Consider the following 16004-nt stretch of genomic DNA (forward strand, 5'->3'; position numbering starts at 1 on the left):
AAGAAGTGCAGAATATTAATTTCTACAGCCATTTGTTTTTTCCATTGATCAAAGTTGGCCTCTCTGCAAAAAGGGAACAAAACTGTGTTACTCAAATGCTTAGAAACAAGAAATGTTCTTTCTTCAGAAAAGGGAGGGAGGAACAGAAGTATAGATGCACATCAGTGAGAATAAAAAATGAAAGGGAGAGCAGAAAAATCTGATCTTTAGAAAGAAAAAAGGTGTCAGCAGAGAGGGAACAAAGACATGGACATGAAACCAAGTTTCCATGGTGCACCGAGGGAGAATCCAAACAGAAAGTTCATCTCTGCACCAGTGAAGAGTCATCCTGTAAGTAAATCAGACATGTTGTGTGGGATGAGAGGTGGCTGAAGTTCAAGCCTTCAGGCACCACTGACACAGCTCTGGCAATGCACTGGACAGCCTTATACCATCGGTCACACGTGTGGACCCTGGGGAACTGCCACACTGTGTGCAGCAACTGAACACGCGGCTGAATGTTTCCATGTGTCACTGCCTTGGGCTAACAGGAACAGCAGCAAAAGCAAGCTCAGCCTGATCTTTATTCCAGGAATAAAGGAGTATGTTTTCAATGAAAAGGGAGTTGGGGATAAGAGCAGTAGCAGTAACCAAGAAGAGTCAGGAATTAATGTAGTAACAGAAATCAGCAGCTCTGACATAGTATCATCCCACATGGGTTGTTTCAAACAATTCATGAAGTAGGTGACTAAAAAGTTATCTTCCTTCTGATAGCAACTGGTACTGTTAAAATCCCTGAAATAGAATGAAATAATAATTTAGAATACTTGCGAAGACTTACGTTTTTTTAATAATTATTTTTTAAGCAAAATAGCAAATCCTGTAATAAGAAGCAGGGTGTAAGTCGTCAGATTTCTCATCTCAAGTCTGCCTTAAGGTTTCAACATACACCTGCTCTACTCTACAAACCATGACCTCACCCTCAGGTGAGCTGTGAAAGCTGTCTACAATTAGAGCACCCTGGAAGCACCCTCTGCTCCCAGGGCACATTCACCACCGTGGCTCAGGTTCACTGAAGAACTGGGCACTGTGTCTGGCGTCCTCTTCCAACCTACATTGTTAAACTCCATTCTGTAAACCCAAAGATCTTAATCTTGCAAAAAACTGCGCAAACAAGAAAAGTAGTTGTAAAAACAGTAGGCAGAGAGGCAGCCTGATCAGTATAACAGCAAAGGATTGCTTTGTTACTACACACAGACTGCAAATAATTGATAGTTACTCCTCTTCCCTTGTGTGAAGTTTTCTTACAAAAAACATTAAAATTGGCACAAGCAGAATTTAGCCAGAATTAAAACATCTGTAAAGGGTTTCTGTACTGCACTAATTCACATGGTTCAGCCCATTCCTTCAGAAATGAGGCACAACCTCAGCAGCACATCAGTGTCAAACCAGCTTTTTGTCAAATATAAACACTTCTGGGTAATTCATTAAATGGTTAATAAACCACTAACACAAAAAGTGTTCAAACTTTGCAGGAAGTTTTCTTGAGCAAGAGTGAATTGTTTGGTCAATAGATTTCAGCACACAGAAGTTTAAGTTGCAGCTGAGTGATGCCTTTAGTGATGTAGTCTTATGAACCAGCAAGGAAACATCTGTGTTAATTTTGTTTATTCAGCTAGCTTTAGAGAATTAGGAATAATAGAAAAGCTTCTTCTCAAGGACTCAGCAGCTTGAACAGCCACAGGTTTTTGGGTTTGGGTTGTGTTTTTTTCCCCTCTCCATACACACAAAGGACTACTCAAGGAGTTTGGTAATCCTAAAATAAATATTAGGTTTGCAATACGTTAGGTATGTTCAGAAGATACTCATATTTACGTTGATCCATGCAAACCAAACAACTGCATAAGTATCAGTGCTGAATCTTGAAAAATAAAATGCACGAGTGAAACAGCACAAGCTTCCACTAATGGTAAGCAAACACCAGGCTGTGGGAAATGTCACCTTCCATTGACTACCTCCAGGCTGAGCACAGGATTTAGGCCACAGAGGTGTGAAGCTCATAAAATTATCCTAATCACAGACATAGCAGGAAGCAGATAAAACAGGTTCCCTCCTGCCAGCTGCTCTGAAACAGAAACAGCTGCTGTGGAGCAAGCCAAGCACAACCCCAGCCCATACCACTAGTAATAAAATCTAAATGGCAAGTGGTTACCATCACAGTCCAGACCTAGACCATCCATTCCACCAAACAAGGGTCTACCAGCCAGTTGAAGCAGGAGGGTCTCTTCTCTTGTGGCAGGAAAGATACTAACAGAACCCATCAGGAAGGTTAAAAGCTGGCAACTGTTTTGTCTACAGACATTTTTATTTTTGGGTCAAACAAATTCAAGACTCTGAAACTGAAACAAAGAGAACTTGTCTGCTTCTGAAGACCTGCGCAGGGTTACGGCGGGCACACACCTAACACAGAAGCTGTGCAAGACAGCTGCTTTTTGCACTGCTATTGGAATAAGAATTTGTCACAGCAAAATACATCCTAAATCACAGTAATCCCTAACAGGTATTTTGGGGGGGAAAAAAAAAATAATAAAAAAATCTTACGCTTTTCTTCAAATATACCTTCCCTCTATATTCCCCAGTGAGTCACCTGTTGGGTAGTGAACACCGTTTAAACCCTCAACTCCTTTGGTTGACTGGTCTACCCACAACAGTCACCTTGCCTCCCCCCCAAAAAAATAATGTTTGGCAAACGTTGCCTCTCAGTGCAGCTTCAATACACACGTTTGTAGTCTGCCAGGATGTGGTACACACAAACCAGTTCCACTATCCAGTGACCTAGTCCTTCTGTTTGACTAACAGGAAGTAGAGACAGCCAGCCCTGTATTTTCCTTCTCCATGAGAAGGCCACACAAGTAGCATTCTGTAAAGCTGGGAGTCGAATCTACCACCAGTTGCTACCACACAGCCTTAGACACAGCATCTTTCTTCTAGACCGTAAGGTTTTATTTTTCAACAAAGTTAGACTCATAGAATCATAAAATCATTTAGGGTGGAAAAGCCCCTTAAGATCCAAAACCCAAGTCCAACCAAAAAAAACACCATTAAACAATTGTTAAACCTTAAACACTGTACAAGCTGGTCAGAATAAACACAGTCCTTCAACAGAAATGTCTGTGGTTTAACCTAACCTTGGCTGATCCCCAGGAAGACCACCATGGCAATAATAATGATATCTCCTTAAGTAGGGATCAATACATTTAAATTAAATTCTAACACAGGTAATCCACTTGAATACAAAGCAGGCAATTTAAATCCATTTAAAAACTCCACCCATTCCACTCAAAGTTTGCTCAAAGAAGTCCACCAGTAAACACTTACTGAAGCATAAAAAAAAAAAACCCTCTTAAAAACTGAGAGTATCAGAGGAAAAGCATAATGCAACACACACATTTAACACATCTGCCATCAACATAATATCTGCACACACCAAGCATAACACAAAACTCCGAGTGCTGTCCTCTGGCACGAGCACCTTTAGCAATTCAGCATGGGATGAAATCATTAACACTGCACAACTTGGAAAGAGATCCAACCAGGCCACAGAATACTAAGGGACTTTAAAAAAACTAATTCTGAATTACAAGTTTCAGCACTCCTAAAACACTAGAAATGGACAGTGATGGTTAAATAATTTCAACACTGTCAACAGAAACATGCAGCAACTCAAGCTGTACCTGTCCAGCCCAGTCAATCTATCTTGTCACAGGTAATCTCCATTCCGAACAAGGAGTTAAAACAATGTTCTACATTATTTTGATTTTAAGTTACTGCTTAACAGAAATAATAGTATCATGTTTATATGACTCTTAGGTTTTACAGAACCAATATTTATAACATTCACTTAAACAAGTGATGCTATCAAATATTATTCAAGCCCTGAATACACTTTACCCTAGTAAACAGGGAGGAAATCCAAAAATCACTAACCCTCTACTAAATACATGATTTAAACTCCTGTAGCATTTCCATGTAAATACAAAACTACCAGCCTCACCACAGCAACAGATTTAAACATTTGAGGATACATTTTGGTGTCTGCGGGCAGCGTAAAACCGGCAAATGCTGCAGAAGTGTTTATTTTAAACAAAAAGGAAACAGTCTTGCAAACTGCACAACTACAACTTAGGAAAAAAAACAGTGTACCAATGATAGCAAGCAAGAAAAACAAAACACATCCATTTACTCAAAGGAGAAACAGCATCCCGTAACAGTTTAGTATTTACCAAGTGTCTAATAGAGACCTGAAGAACTTTCCTCTCTAATTACATTAATCCAACTCCTAAACAACTGTGCTATCAACACAATCCCAGCTGAGCTACTGAAGTAAATGCTTTAACTCCCAGTGACTTCAAACTAGAACCTGAACCAGCCTTCTGCAACCATCAGTAAAACTTCCAGAAACAGGAGTGAATTGCTCAAGAAGGAGGAAGAAGTTAATAGACTATGTTAAAACTAACAATAAAATACAAACATTTACTAACAAGCAAAACAAACAGCAGCTTGCTCATTGACTACCAATAGCTTCAAAGAACTGAAGAGGTTTGTTTATGCAGCAGACTTCAGACCAAAGCCTGGCAACTAAACTGGAAATGCAACCCAGAAGTTGAATCCAGGACAGCATGAAATTCAAGGGCTTCCTTTCACTTACCCCTTCCAAGCGACACATGCTCCGCAAACAGAAAGCATCTAGAGCACAGTACATGGCTGTTGAACACTTGTTACAAAGTTGTAGTGACATTTCAAAAGCAACCAAATGCTCCATCAGTTCTTGAGAAGTCCACATTGTTCAAATATGGAGTCCTTGAATAACCATTTGACCTGTGAGACCATTATGTTCCTCCACAAACTCATCCACTGATGGGTCCTTGATATGAAAAATACTCCAAATTTACATCAGTGCAACTAGAAAGTGAAAAAAACCCTGAAGGACTTAAACTACATAATTAAATACCCTATTGATAACATTCTGACAGCACAATATCATTGTTCAGTCTGTCAGACTGATGATAGTACTTAAAATGGACAAAAAATGAACAGCCTTAAATAATTATGTCAAGCTTGTGTGAACTCTAGTAAAGTACTTTACACACATATTTGGCTGTATAATGGCAAACAAACCCTGTTAACTGACATTTCACATAAAATACCTTTGGGTCAAACCACACTGTGTGGAATATGTGCATAAACCCCTGGATTCCACAACTGCAGACCCAAACTCCCAGGCTACGTGAACCTACCCAAAAGGCTAAATAAATCTTGTTCTTTCTCTGTGTCAACTACCTCTCAAAATGCTCACTTGTAAGAAGATCCACTTCTGGAAAATTCCTGTGCTCTGAAAGTTTTTCAACTGGTTGTGCTCCCAGACATCCCACAGAGCTTTACAGCTGACCTGTAACTCTCTGTTCTTCCCATACAGAAACCTGTCCTGAACTTGGACTCTCGTTCTGCCCATTTCATGAGGCACTTTGCTAGAGCTCTAAGCAAAGGGAGCAGAGATTCCAAAACTCACACTTCAGAAGCCCGCTGAGAATTTACACAAGGGGGACAGGCAACAGCCAGTGCTGTTGGCTTTTCTTAGATGTCCATTGGTGTAAAAATCAACAGAAGCCAAACTGAAGAATACCCTATTTTGTAACTGGGACTTGTGGGCGAGAAGGTGAAATCACTGTTTAAGCTGTCTGGAAAATAAGCACTTTTGAGACCAACTTTTTTTAATAAGCAGACATTTATCACTTGCAGTCATTTAGCATGTGAGGTCATGTAGAGGCAGCCTGGCTAGAGTGAATGTTTAACACTGAATTAGATTAGAAAGGCTCAGGAAAGTGTCATCATAGTTAGAGTGCCACCTGCTAATGGACGCTTTCCTTTGGTTTCAATATTATCAGGGCCTGACCTGGGCTTTTGGGAACAAGATGCCATAATCTTGCTATGAAATCACGGACACAGCAGACATCACAGTGCTAACTACAGAAAGCCAGGCAGTCATGAGCTTATTACACCACTCAATCACTGTACTGCTGTAAAATACTGTCACCTATTTTGACCATATCTCTGTTACTAGAAACATGAACACAGGGATGGTGATAAGGCTGTAAGGCAGACTGCACAGGTATCTCCGGCTCCCTCCTAAGGGGAGCCACACAGCACACGGGCACTGCCATGTACTGGTACATGACATGCCAGAAATACAGCCATGAACATCCTCATCTGTGTGCACAGACCTAGAAGAGCAGGATTCAGACAGTTTGCCAAGAATATTTCATGATCCTCCTTCCACCACCCCCTATTCAGTTAGCAACTCAGAGCCAACTACAGTTATAATCATTGCCATAATTATTATTTTAATAAGAACCAATGACTGATCAAAATATTGCACTGAAGACTTGCACATCTTTTCTTGTAAGACTGCCAAAAAGCTAGTTCATTGCTGAGGTACCGCTCTCATGTACACTGCTAGCAGACAGCATCTCCAAGTTTCTATTTATGCAACTGAGTGACTAAACTCAATTAAAGTGAATGCCAAACATAAGCAATTTGAGGCACAGTAGCTGTGCAAAGTATTATTATTCTCCCAGTGTATACACACTAACAGCTTTGTTTACTACATTTACTCCTCTTCTGCTTGTTTGCTTAGGGTTTACATACTGCAGGCCAAGTTACTGAACTGAGGTGCCTTAAGGTAGCCACCTGAATACGTATTTGCATATTTAAACATCTGTGTCAGGCACCAATAAAAAGTTTTTAGTGTATCAGCAAGCCTGTAGGCATCTAAGTCAATATAATCAGGCGCCTAGATTTATCTTCACCTACCCAAATGTGGACCTCTGAGGGCAACAAGTTGCTTTTTTTTCATTAGATTATTTTTTTTACCAGATAATATTAGATTGATGCCACTTTTTTTCTTTTCCACATGCTTGTTCAAGATGACCCAAATTCGCATTACTGGTAACACTCCATTTCTACACAATTAGAATTTTCATAAACAGCAGATGGTCATTTAGCTAGCTACAGCTCCCAGTACACTGACAAACTGAGGAAAAAGCTCCTCAGTTAACAAGATAACTGAAGACCCTAGCAGCTGTGGGATTCTTCATCAAAGGCGGCCAGTTGTCATCCCAGTAAGTTTACAGATAGAACACATGACACAAGCACTCTACTTGCCTCTCTGACATGAAGTTGCATGTTTCTGAAGAGCCAAAAATTTACCATGGAAATGTCACTTTTCAGGTTTGTCTGATCTTCTCCAGTCAACAGGCTGGACATAATTTCATGGAACTCACTTCACTTTAGTCAATACAGTCAGGATCTCTATTGCTTTTCTTTCAAAGATGATGTTTTAACTGAACCATGTGTCTTCCTGAATCAGTGTCATTACAAAGAACAAAGCTAACTACAAACAGGCTGAGTTGTAAGAACAAAAACTAAGACCTCTCAGAAATTCAGAAAGCAAAAAATCTAAAACTCACCATTAAGTCAGCAAATGGCATCAACTCTTAAGAAAAACATTCAAATTCGACCAATATAACTGAACCAAAAAATACATCTGAAGGGCAAGCAAAGGCTGCAGCAGGAAGTAAATATGAGTGCCCACGACACATTCAACCAAATCCAAGTTAAAATAACCTTTACAGTGTCATTCTGCTTTGTAGAATTGTTTTAAATAAGCATCCCACTTACTCTCTAATCATAGAACAGCAACACAGCAGTAGCTTGGAAAAAAAATGTATGTGGGAAACACTGACGATCTGACCTCAGAGTCAACCACACACCAGTGTGAAATCCTTTTTAGCTAACTTTTTTTACTAAACTGATATTCATTTATTGTGAAGTTTATTTTCATAACCACAAAAAAAAACCAATTATAGACATGTTATAAATAGTTCATCCTCCCTTGGAGGAATCCTCTAATCATCTCTAAAAATAAGAGTGTCCTGCACTGACCCTTTTGGTACTTCACATAAAAGGATGAACTCATTAAAGTTACACCATATACCAGTTTAGGCAACCTTACAGGTTGCTCAGTTTTTATACCCACGTGGTCAGAAAGCTTGGTCTCTTCACTTGTAGCTCATAACTCAAATTCAGTAAAGCATTCAGTCCTGTGTCTGATGTAAAGCTTGGGAGTAACTCCATAGGAGGCACAGGTCCACAAGGCATTGAAACCATTTTCTGCTTCCAAATGAAGTCTGGAAATCTCCTTTACCTGTCTGAAAACAGCCAATTTATAATACTAGGCTCTTGCTGATTTCCTTCATGATCCATCCATGCTCATCAATCCTTCAACTCGTCCTACCCTTAGGCTGTATGCTGTCAATCACAGAGAAATTCTGATTGGTGAGTGGAAACCACTGAAGATGAGTTTGTGGAAGCCCTATGCTGAATAGGTCCCCACTGGTAATACTGCAAAAGTTACACTCATGACTCCTGTTAAGCACTAGCAGCTATACTTGCTATTCAGCCTGTAAGCTTTTCAAGGCAGGGACCTTTCCTCACATGTGTCAGTAAAGCTTCTAGTGCCCAGATGGTGCCATACAAATGAGTAATAATTATATTACCATGTAGACCATTATTGTGCCTAATGTAAATTACTTTCACTGATCCAAGAGGAAATAATTTTCTCATTTTGAAGTGAAAAGAGAGAGTAAAAATAATTATTACTTATTTGACGCTATTATTGTAACAATAATTACATTTGTGGGTCCAGAATCCTCAGCTGGTCTGTACCGACTTTAATGGAGCTATGCCAATGCCTGGCAGCTGACAAGCTGGTCCCAGTCTTTCCTGAACATCTCAAACTATTTCACAAAGACTGATTACTTCAAACTCACACCACTTTCATGAAAGATGGGAAGTTAAAATTAAGCACATTTTGCAGACTGGGGAAGAGAAACATCTGCCTGGCATCTGAAGGAACAGATTCCTACAATGTCATGTCTTGTACCTCAGAGTTAGTGCCATGGTCTCCCTCCCTTGCCAGCATAGAGAACCAGGCTTTTACAGAGATTCAGACCCAAAGCGAGCTGAATTGCCTTCTGGAGGCACTCATTTCTCTCCACTCACTAGAAGGCTTTAGACTGCCTGAATTATTACCACACTGAGACTCAAGTCCAGGATTCAGTGCTCAAAAGGGGACAGCCATAATCACCAGCACCAAATGCAAAAGGAAAAATAAAGTTGGAACTTGACGGGGCAAGGCTCCTGTGGAAGAAAAAAACCACAACTATCAGACCAAAGAGGACAAGTCTGAACAACCAACAACTGAAAAAGCCAAAACTACACACCGCTTTTAGCTATGTGGCTCTAAACACTTTGCTGCAGATGTTAAGAAATTACTAATGGGAGAAGGTAACCAGGGCTCCAACCTTCCCTGCTCCCACAGAGCACTCTTCTGTTCAACACATACTCTGTGGCACAGCATCAAAGGCTTAAAAAATGAAAAAGAACTAAGGTTCCCAAGTCTAAACATCAGACTTGAACCCTTGAAAGTGCTACTCCTCATAAATTGCACTAATACAAGCAGTAGTTAAACACACCTGCACCCTGCAAGTATTCATGTAGGGATGCTCCTGCATCTGCCCAAATCAGACACCCCTAAATTAGGATTTAAAAATACAGGACATTGTACTACTTAAAGAGTCACTGGAAAAGCTCCAGTGAAGTGCCAGCTGTAATTTTAACACTGTAAAGAAAAATCAGGAAGTATTTTATTAAAATTAATCCTTGAGGCTATATAATTTGTTTCTACAAATTAACTTCATTTCATGCTTTCATTGCACTCCTATCCATTCATCAAGCCCTAGTAAGATGCTGTATCACACATCATGGACTTTCAATACTGAAGGGAAAAAATATTTGGAAACTGTTTCTCAATACAATTGAGACATGTGGCATGCAATGAGGGCCTTTTACACCAAGGGGCACCCATTTTGCAATAGCTAACAAGAAGTAAATGGGATTTGTATGTCTCCTGTACAACAGCTGGTCTTCTCTTGCTAAAAAATGAGAATGCTTACATTTCAAAGGGAACATCTGCAAAATCCCATAATACATTAAAGAATTAAAAAATCAAAACAAAAATACACCAGTGTCCTTCTGACTTCTGATGGCATAACCAATTAAAACAGATTCATTTCATATAATACCTTCTCACAACCCCACAGAAATGATCCTTGACAAGGTAACTGCAGCAGGAGTCCATCAATCTAATCTGGTTCTAATACTCTTCTTAAATAAGGCATACATTATTTTTCTGTTACTGAAAAAAATTGTTTTATTAACAAGTGCCTTGTTAAGACTTTGTAAAAATTGTTATGCAGCTTCAAGTTGCAAATGTATTGTCTCCCCCTTTTCTCATTACAAAATGATCAGTTGTCTCCATTCTCCTTTTCAAGTGTTATTAAAATTGTACTGCAGTGTGATTAAGCAACTGTTAATAAGCAATACTGTACTTAACTGTCAAGTCAGTACTATGGACTCATTCTGTACATCATTTTTGGCCACAGAATAGCCCAATGCCATTATTTTATTCACGACCTAAGGTAGTTCAACTAAGCTGTTTCACTGACTCCAGCCAGTAGACTAAAATGAGTGAGGACCCAATTTACAGAGTTTGATTCACACTGGGCTGAAGTGTAACATGTAAACAATCAGCTCACATTAAGCTCTCTTGCACCTTTCAGGTCTGGAAATTTTTCTGAAAACCTTTTTCCCTTATTTCATGTGTTCAGAACTGAAATTACTGAGGCCACATGTCTACATCAACAAACTATTTAAAGGGAAAGATGTTGAAATAGGTACCATGTGGTTGTGTCATCATATATGGAACCTATACATTCACCAAGTTAAGCAAAAAGGATAAAAAGGGTAAAGGGTGAAAATTTATTTTTTCTTTAAATCATATTTGCTTCCCAGAGCTTAACGAATTATTTTATGCTTTAGTACAATGTTGTAGAGTGAACTCCCAGCAACTACAGTGAGTATTCCAGCTCCCCATCCAAGGCAGGAGCTCCCCCAATAGATGCCCATCTTGCTCCCACCCCAGTGCAAAGCTGTGCTTTAATGCAGGTGCTATACTGAAACCTGGGTGCCCTGCAGGAGTTCACTTGTTAAGTATCTCCCACATGGGTAACACACTGAATAATGCTTGGCATAGGGCAGGTCCAGGCTGTTTGTTTTTGGCAAAAAAATGCTGAGAATCCACCTGCAGAATATAAACATTTTAAGGGAAAACTCTGATTTCCAAACCTGAAAAACCACCAAGCTTCTGCTTGGTACACAAGGTGAATTCTGCACCATTCTTACTTTGGGGAAGCATTTGGAAAAGGCAGGGAGAAATATTTGATGGAGGAACTTTAAGGAAAGCAGAGTAATGTTTCCTGTGTTTTCTTCCCTGTATGATTCCTTGAGTTTTCTCCAGTATTATGGAGTTACTGCTACTTTGTATTCAGTTATAACCTATCACACATTTTATAACTGTTAGTGTTGAGTAGAGCAGCAGGTGGATGCACTTAGTTTCAGTAACCCACAGGTGTTAAAGTTTAGGCACACACGATAAAAACTTCTAGCTTCTTGCATCTGTAACCTGGTGGATCTTAGCAGACATCACACATGGGAGCCAGGAGAAACAAGCAAGAAGAAACATAATCTGCTTGAGTAGATTCAGCTGACCAACCCATGGAGAAGCAGTGGAACCAGCCTCACTGCACATTCCCAGAAGAAGAAATGCCACATTTTCCACTACAGAAATGAAAATAAGGAGAAGGCACTAGAGATCCTCAGGACTGTCCTCCCTAGCTTAATTTTTGCTTTGAGTTGAAACAGATCATCTTCATTGTTCCTAAACACACGACACTTGGTTTTCCTTTTACAGTTCTGAACATTTTGATCTATTGATAGTTATGTTCAATTCCTTTGACACCTTCATGTGGAAAGAAATGTCATTTCTTCAAAACAAATACACAAAATTTCAAACTAAAGAAACGCTTTGATCCCACACCAGCAGGCAAGAAGTAGATTTCACACAGCTGACACAGTAGCCATGTACTGGCATTTCTGCTTTATGGTAAAACAGGCAGTAGGGAAAACTCAGCAGTGCCACAAGGCACAAAGGAGCATTACTTACCCACAGTTCTTGCCTTCAACACCTAATTTCAAGGCAGAGGCCACAGCTGGGTAACACCAGCACAGCCCTGTGACACACAACTGCCTCTCGGTGCAACGCTGGGCACAAGCTAAGACCACATCATGGCAGATGCTCTGCTGTCACATCCCTCTCATCACCCGCAGCCCTGAAGCAGGGATTTGCATTCCTTCTTCAACCCTTTGGGCTCCCAACACACAACATCCACCAGCAAACCCCTTCCACCATTGCTAACAGGATGCATTCAAAAACGCTGAGACTAAGAAGCATAATGATGGTATTTTCACAAAAAACTGTTGCATACTTTTCAAAGATAGACTGTTTCATAAAAATCAACCTGTTCTCAGAAGGTAGCTTAATGCTTGCTTGCTCCTGATGCTTGAGTTTTGCAGAATGAACAAAGCTTGTGCAAAGAGTGCTGAACAGCTGCAAAAAACATACTTGCTTGCAAGCACCCACTGAAGTCACTGGTACCAATAAAATTAATACTTCTTTTAAAATATCTATAACCTGGTTTAATTAAATGTGGAACAACTGCAGGAAACTGATTATGAGTAATGAAATCTCCAGATGTAGCTGGCCAGGGGATCCAGCACAGTAAATGTTTTCAGTTGCAAAACAGCTCAATTGAAAATTGTTTCTTCCTGCCAAGTTGGCAATTCATATTCAATTAGGCACAGGTACAGGGGCAACATTTTTATTATGGTATGATGTTGTTTCATTTTCCAAATTAAACTGCTTATTACATGTATCTGACAGCATTTAATAGAAATCTAAATACCTCTTAAACACCTGATTCAAAGACAAATTACCAAATCCTCACACTACTTATGTCCAGCTCAGTAAAGTAAAATATCTACCAAGTCTTGTACATAGGTCAGAGACAAAGAAAAAACAAGATAAATAAACCCACTGTAACTTCACATGGCAACTTTCAGACATAAGTTTGAGAAGCACCATCTTCTGCAAAGTGTTCAAAATCTGGTTTGGGTAACTTTTTTTAGTACAAAGGCTCTTGTAAAGGCAGTTATCAGGGCACCCATGTGTTAAAGGCTCTCTTCAGATTGACAAAAAAGCAACCAGTACTACATCACACACAAACATCTAGCAGCCTTCAAAAACACATTAATGTTAATTTTCAGTTAAAACGCAAGACTGAGAAATCTTTGAAAAATCCTACGAGGGTCTGAATTGAGTCTGATATCAAAACTGGACCTGCCTCTGAGACAGGGAACAGAAGTAGGGTTAGATAAATCATTATTTGCATTTCAGGAGGCACAGGAACCTCACCAATTTAAGCAAGCTGTCAGGTTGTTACGGCACGTATCTGCATAAATCCAATCTCCCTATCACTTTTCCAACAAGCACATATTTTAATGATTAGATGGATGCTTAAATATGGGGTTTTGTAAAGTTAAGGATGGCAGCCACTTCCCAGTGCCTTGGTTAAGCAAAGCCACAAGTACCATCAAGTCATCTTGAAGAAGTACTGCCAAATCCTATCTTGACAAAGCACATTGTGAAGCACACTTTCACTTTGCTTGAGCGTTGAAAGTTAGGGTTTTTTAATACAGATGTCAGACATTGTGATCCATACTGGTCATTTGGATAATGAGGGGAAAAGAAGTACATTCAGCACGTATTTTTAAAGATGTTTTCTATTCAGAACCCCAGTGCTCCATCTTTAGGTCTTTGATCAAATCTGTATGCACAAAGGCATGATTCATTACTGCCAGCATCAAAATAACCATATTCTACATCCCTGTGTCGCCAGCATGGAAACAATTAGCTCTCGGCCCCGAGCTTGGTGTTTGTTCCAGCACACCGGGCGCAAACCAGACGCTGTGCCAGGACGTTTGTAGGACAACTGCTAATGGTCATCATCCTGACATTGCCTTGGAGCCCACAGAAAAGGATTATTTCCTAGAAAGCCTAGGGAGCTGGGCTGGAGCCCCAGGTGCAGTCTGCCCCCTCCTGGGCCCCCTTCTGCATGGGTACGGACATCCCCCAGCCTTCAATAACCCACAGTGGAGAGATCAAAAAGGAAAAAAAAATGGAGAATGAAAGACAAAATAAAACACTAGACAAGACAGAGAAAGAAGCAGAGGGGAGAGCACTGGAAGAAAAAATAGTGAAGCCTGAATAGTTGCATTTATGAATAGAGCAAGTATCAAGATAAGATTACACGTAGAGACAAAAACTGAACTCTGTAAGAAAAAAAATAATAATTTTCACATCTAGAAAGCACAGCAGGACCTGCACACACTGGATGGGTATGTACTACCTTTCAGAAAGTTGTCCCAAATGTTAGTGACAGAGCACTCATATGCTCAGGGCACGGTTCTCTGCAGCCTGTGGCCAAAACACCCACAGTAATTTATGAAGATAAGTCATCACTGAGCCTCAAGCTCTCGCTTTCTCTCTCAAGATGTAAACAGAAACAAACAGAAATACGCATGCATACTTCAAGAGGCAACACTTATTTCACATAAACCTATTGCTTAAGTAATTAGGATAAAGAACAAAGGAAGCTTCTCTTGAGCTCAAGAATACTGGGTATCGGTGGTACAAACTAAGGTGTATTTCTACCGTTAGCATTAACTGACCAAGAGCACTGTTGCTTTTTCACATGCCTATCAGAAAATTCAGAAATGCAACTGGCAATAGGGCCAGCTTTGCAACCCCTTGCAGTTCGAGGCCCGAGTCATTTAAATGAAAATTTGGGAGTTCACAAAATAACAGATGGGGCGAGAGGGCACAGTTTCAGTATCCTTGAGTTTTTAGCGGTGAAGAAAATTAATAGATTAGATTTCATTCCCTGTCACCTACTGGGCCTGATAGACCTGTGCAATAAAGAATCGCGCTTGTGCGGTTTTCAGGTGGAAAAAAAAATAAAGTAGCAGTGAAATAAACCCTCAGGAACACATCGGGCAGGCGGCCCTCCAGCCAAGTTCGGGGATGCTGAAGCGCCCGCTGCGGAGGCGGACATTGACCGGGCACTGGGAAGAGGAGAGGACCCTACGGATGCATTTCTGGCGCTGCAGCCACAGCCCCCGGGCTCTCCCGCCGCACGGTCCCTCCATGGGGCCAGGACCCCGGCCAGGGGTGGGAGCCTACGCGGAGGTACCGGACCCGCACCGCGGCACCTGCGCGGCGGCAGGAGGTGCCCAGGCGGGCTGGGGGGACGCGAGCCCGGGGCGACCGCGCCTCACTCGCCCAACTTCCCCGCGGCTCCCGGGCAGCTCACTCCGCAGAAGTGCGGAGAAACGCCGTGAGACCAGAACGCAGCTTCTCGCCCTCCCGCCGTCCCCGCCCGCGCCTACCATTGCTTTGCCGTGCGGGGCGGCGGGTCCGCGGCGCTGCGGGTGCGCCCGCTGGTCTCCGCCACGGTCCCGTTTCTCTCGGCCGGCGGTGCCGCCGCGCTGCTCCTCACCGGCGTCGAGGGACGTGAAATTCCAGACGAGGAGGGTCTGCAAGAGCAGAACGGTGAGCGCCGCCACCAGCGCCGAGCGGGAGCGCCGCGCCAGCCGCCGGGCGCACGGAGCGGCCACCATCTTCGCTGCTGCCGCCGCTGCCGCGCTCCCGAGAGCCGCCGCATCCGCCGCGGCACGGAGTTTTCAGTCGGGCAGAGCCAGACGTCAGCAGGAGGAGGGCGGAGGTGGGGAAGGACGGAGGGAGGGAGGGGAGGAGGAAGAGGAGGAGGGAGGAAGAGGTGTGCGCCGCGCGTGGGGATGAGGGAAGCCGGCGGGGAGCCCTGGCGGCGCGGCAGCCCGCGGCCGGGCCAGCCCGGGGCGAGGGGTGGGGTTGGCGGAGGAAGAGGAAGGAG

General features: G+C 41.9%; 1 protein-coding gene across 1 annotated transcript in view; it reads right to left on the reverse strand.

The window, feature by feature from the left end:
- The window catches only part of XYLT1 (xylosyltransferase 1), a 193141-nt gene extending 177409 nt beyond the window's left edge, over positions 1 to 15732 (reverse strand). Inside the window, exon 1 of the mRNA XM_051632422.1 lies at positions 15502 to 15732. Coding sequence (XP_051488382.1) covers positions 15502 to 15732 — 231 coding nt within the window. The remainder of the gene's footprint in view (positions 1 to 15501) is intronic.
- Positions 15733 to 16004: the final 272 nt, after the last annotated feature.

This window comes from Apus apus, chromosome 14 (assembly GCF_020740795.1).
Source record: "Apus apus isolate bApuApu2 chromosome 14, bApuApu2.pri.cur, whole genome shotgun sequence".
Lineage (NCBI taxonomy): Eukaryota > Metazoa > Chordata > Aves > Apodiformes > Apodidae > Apus > Apus apus.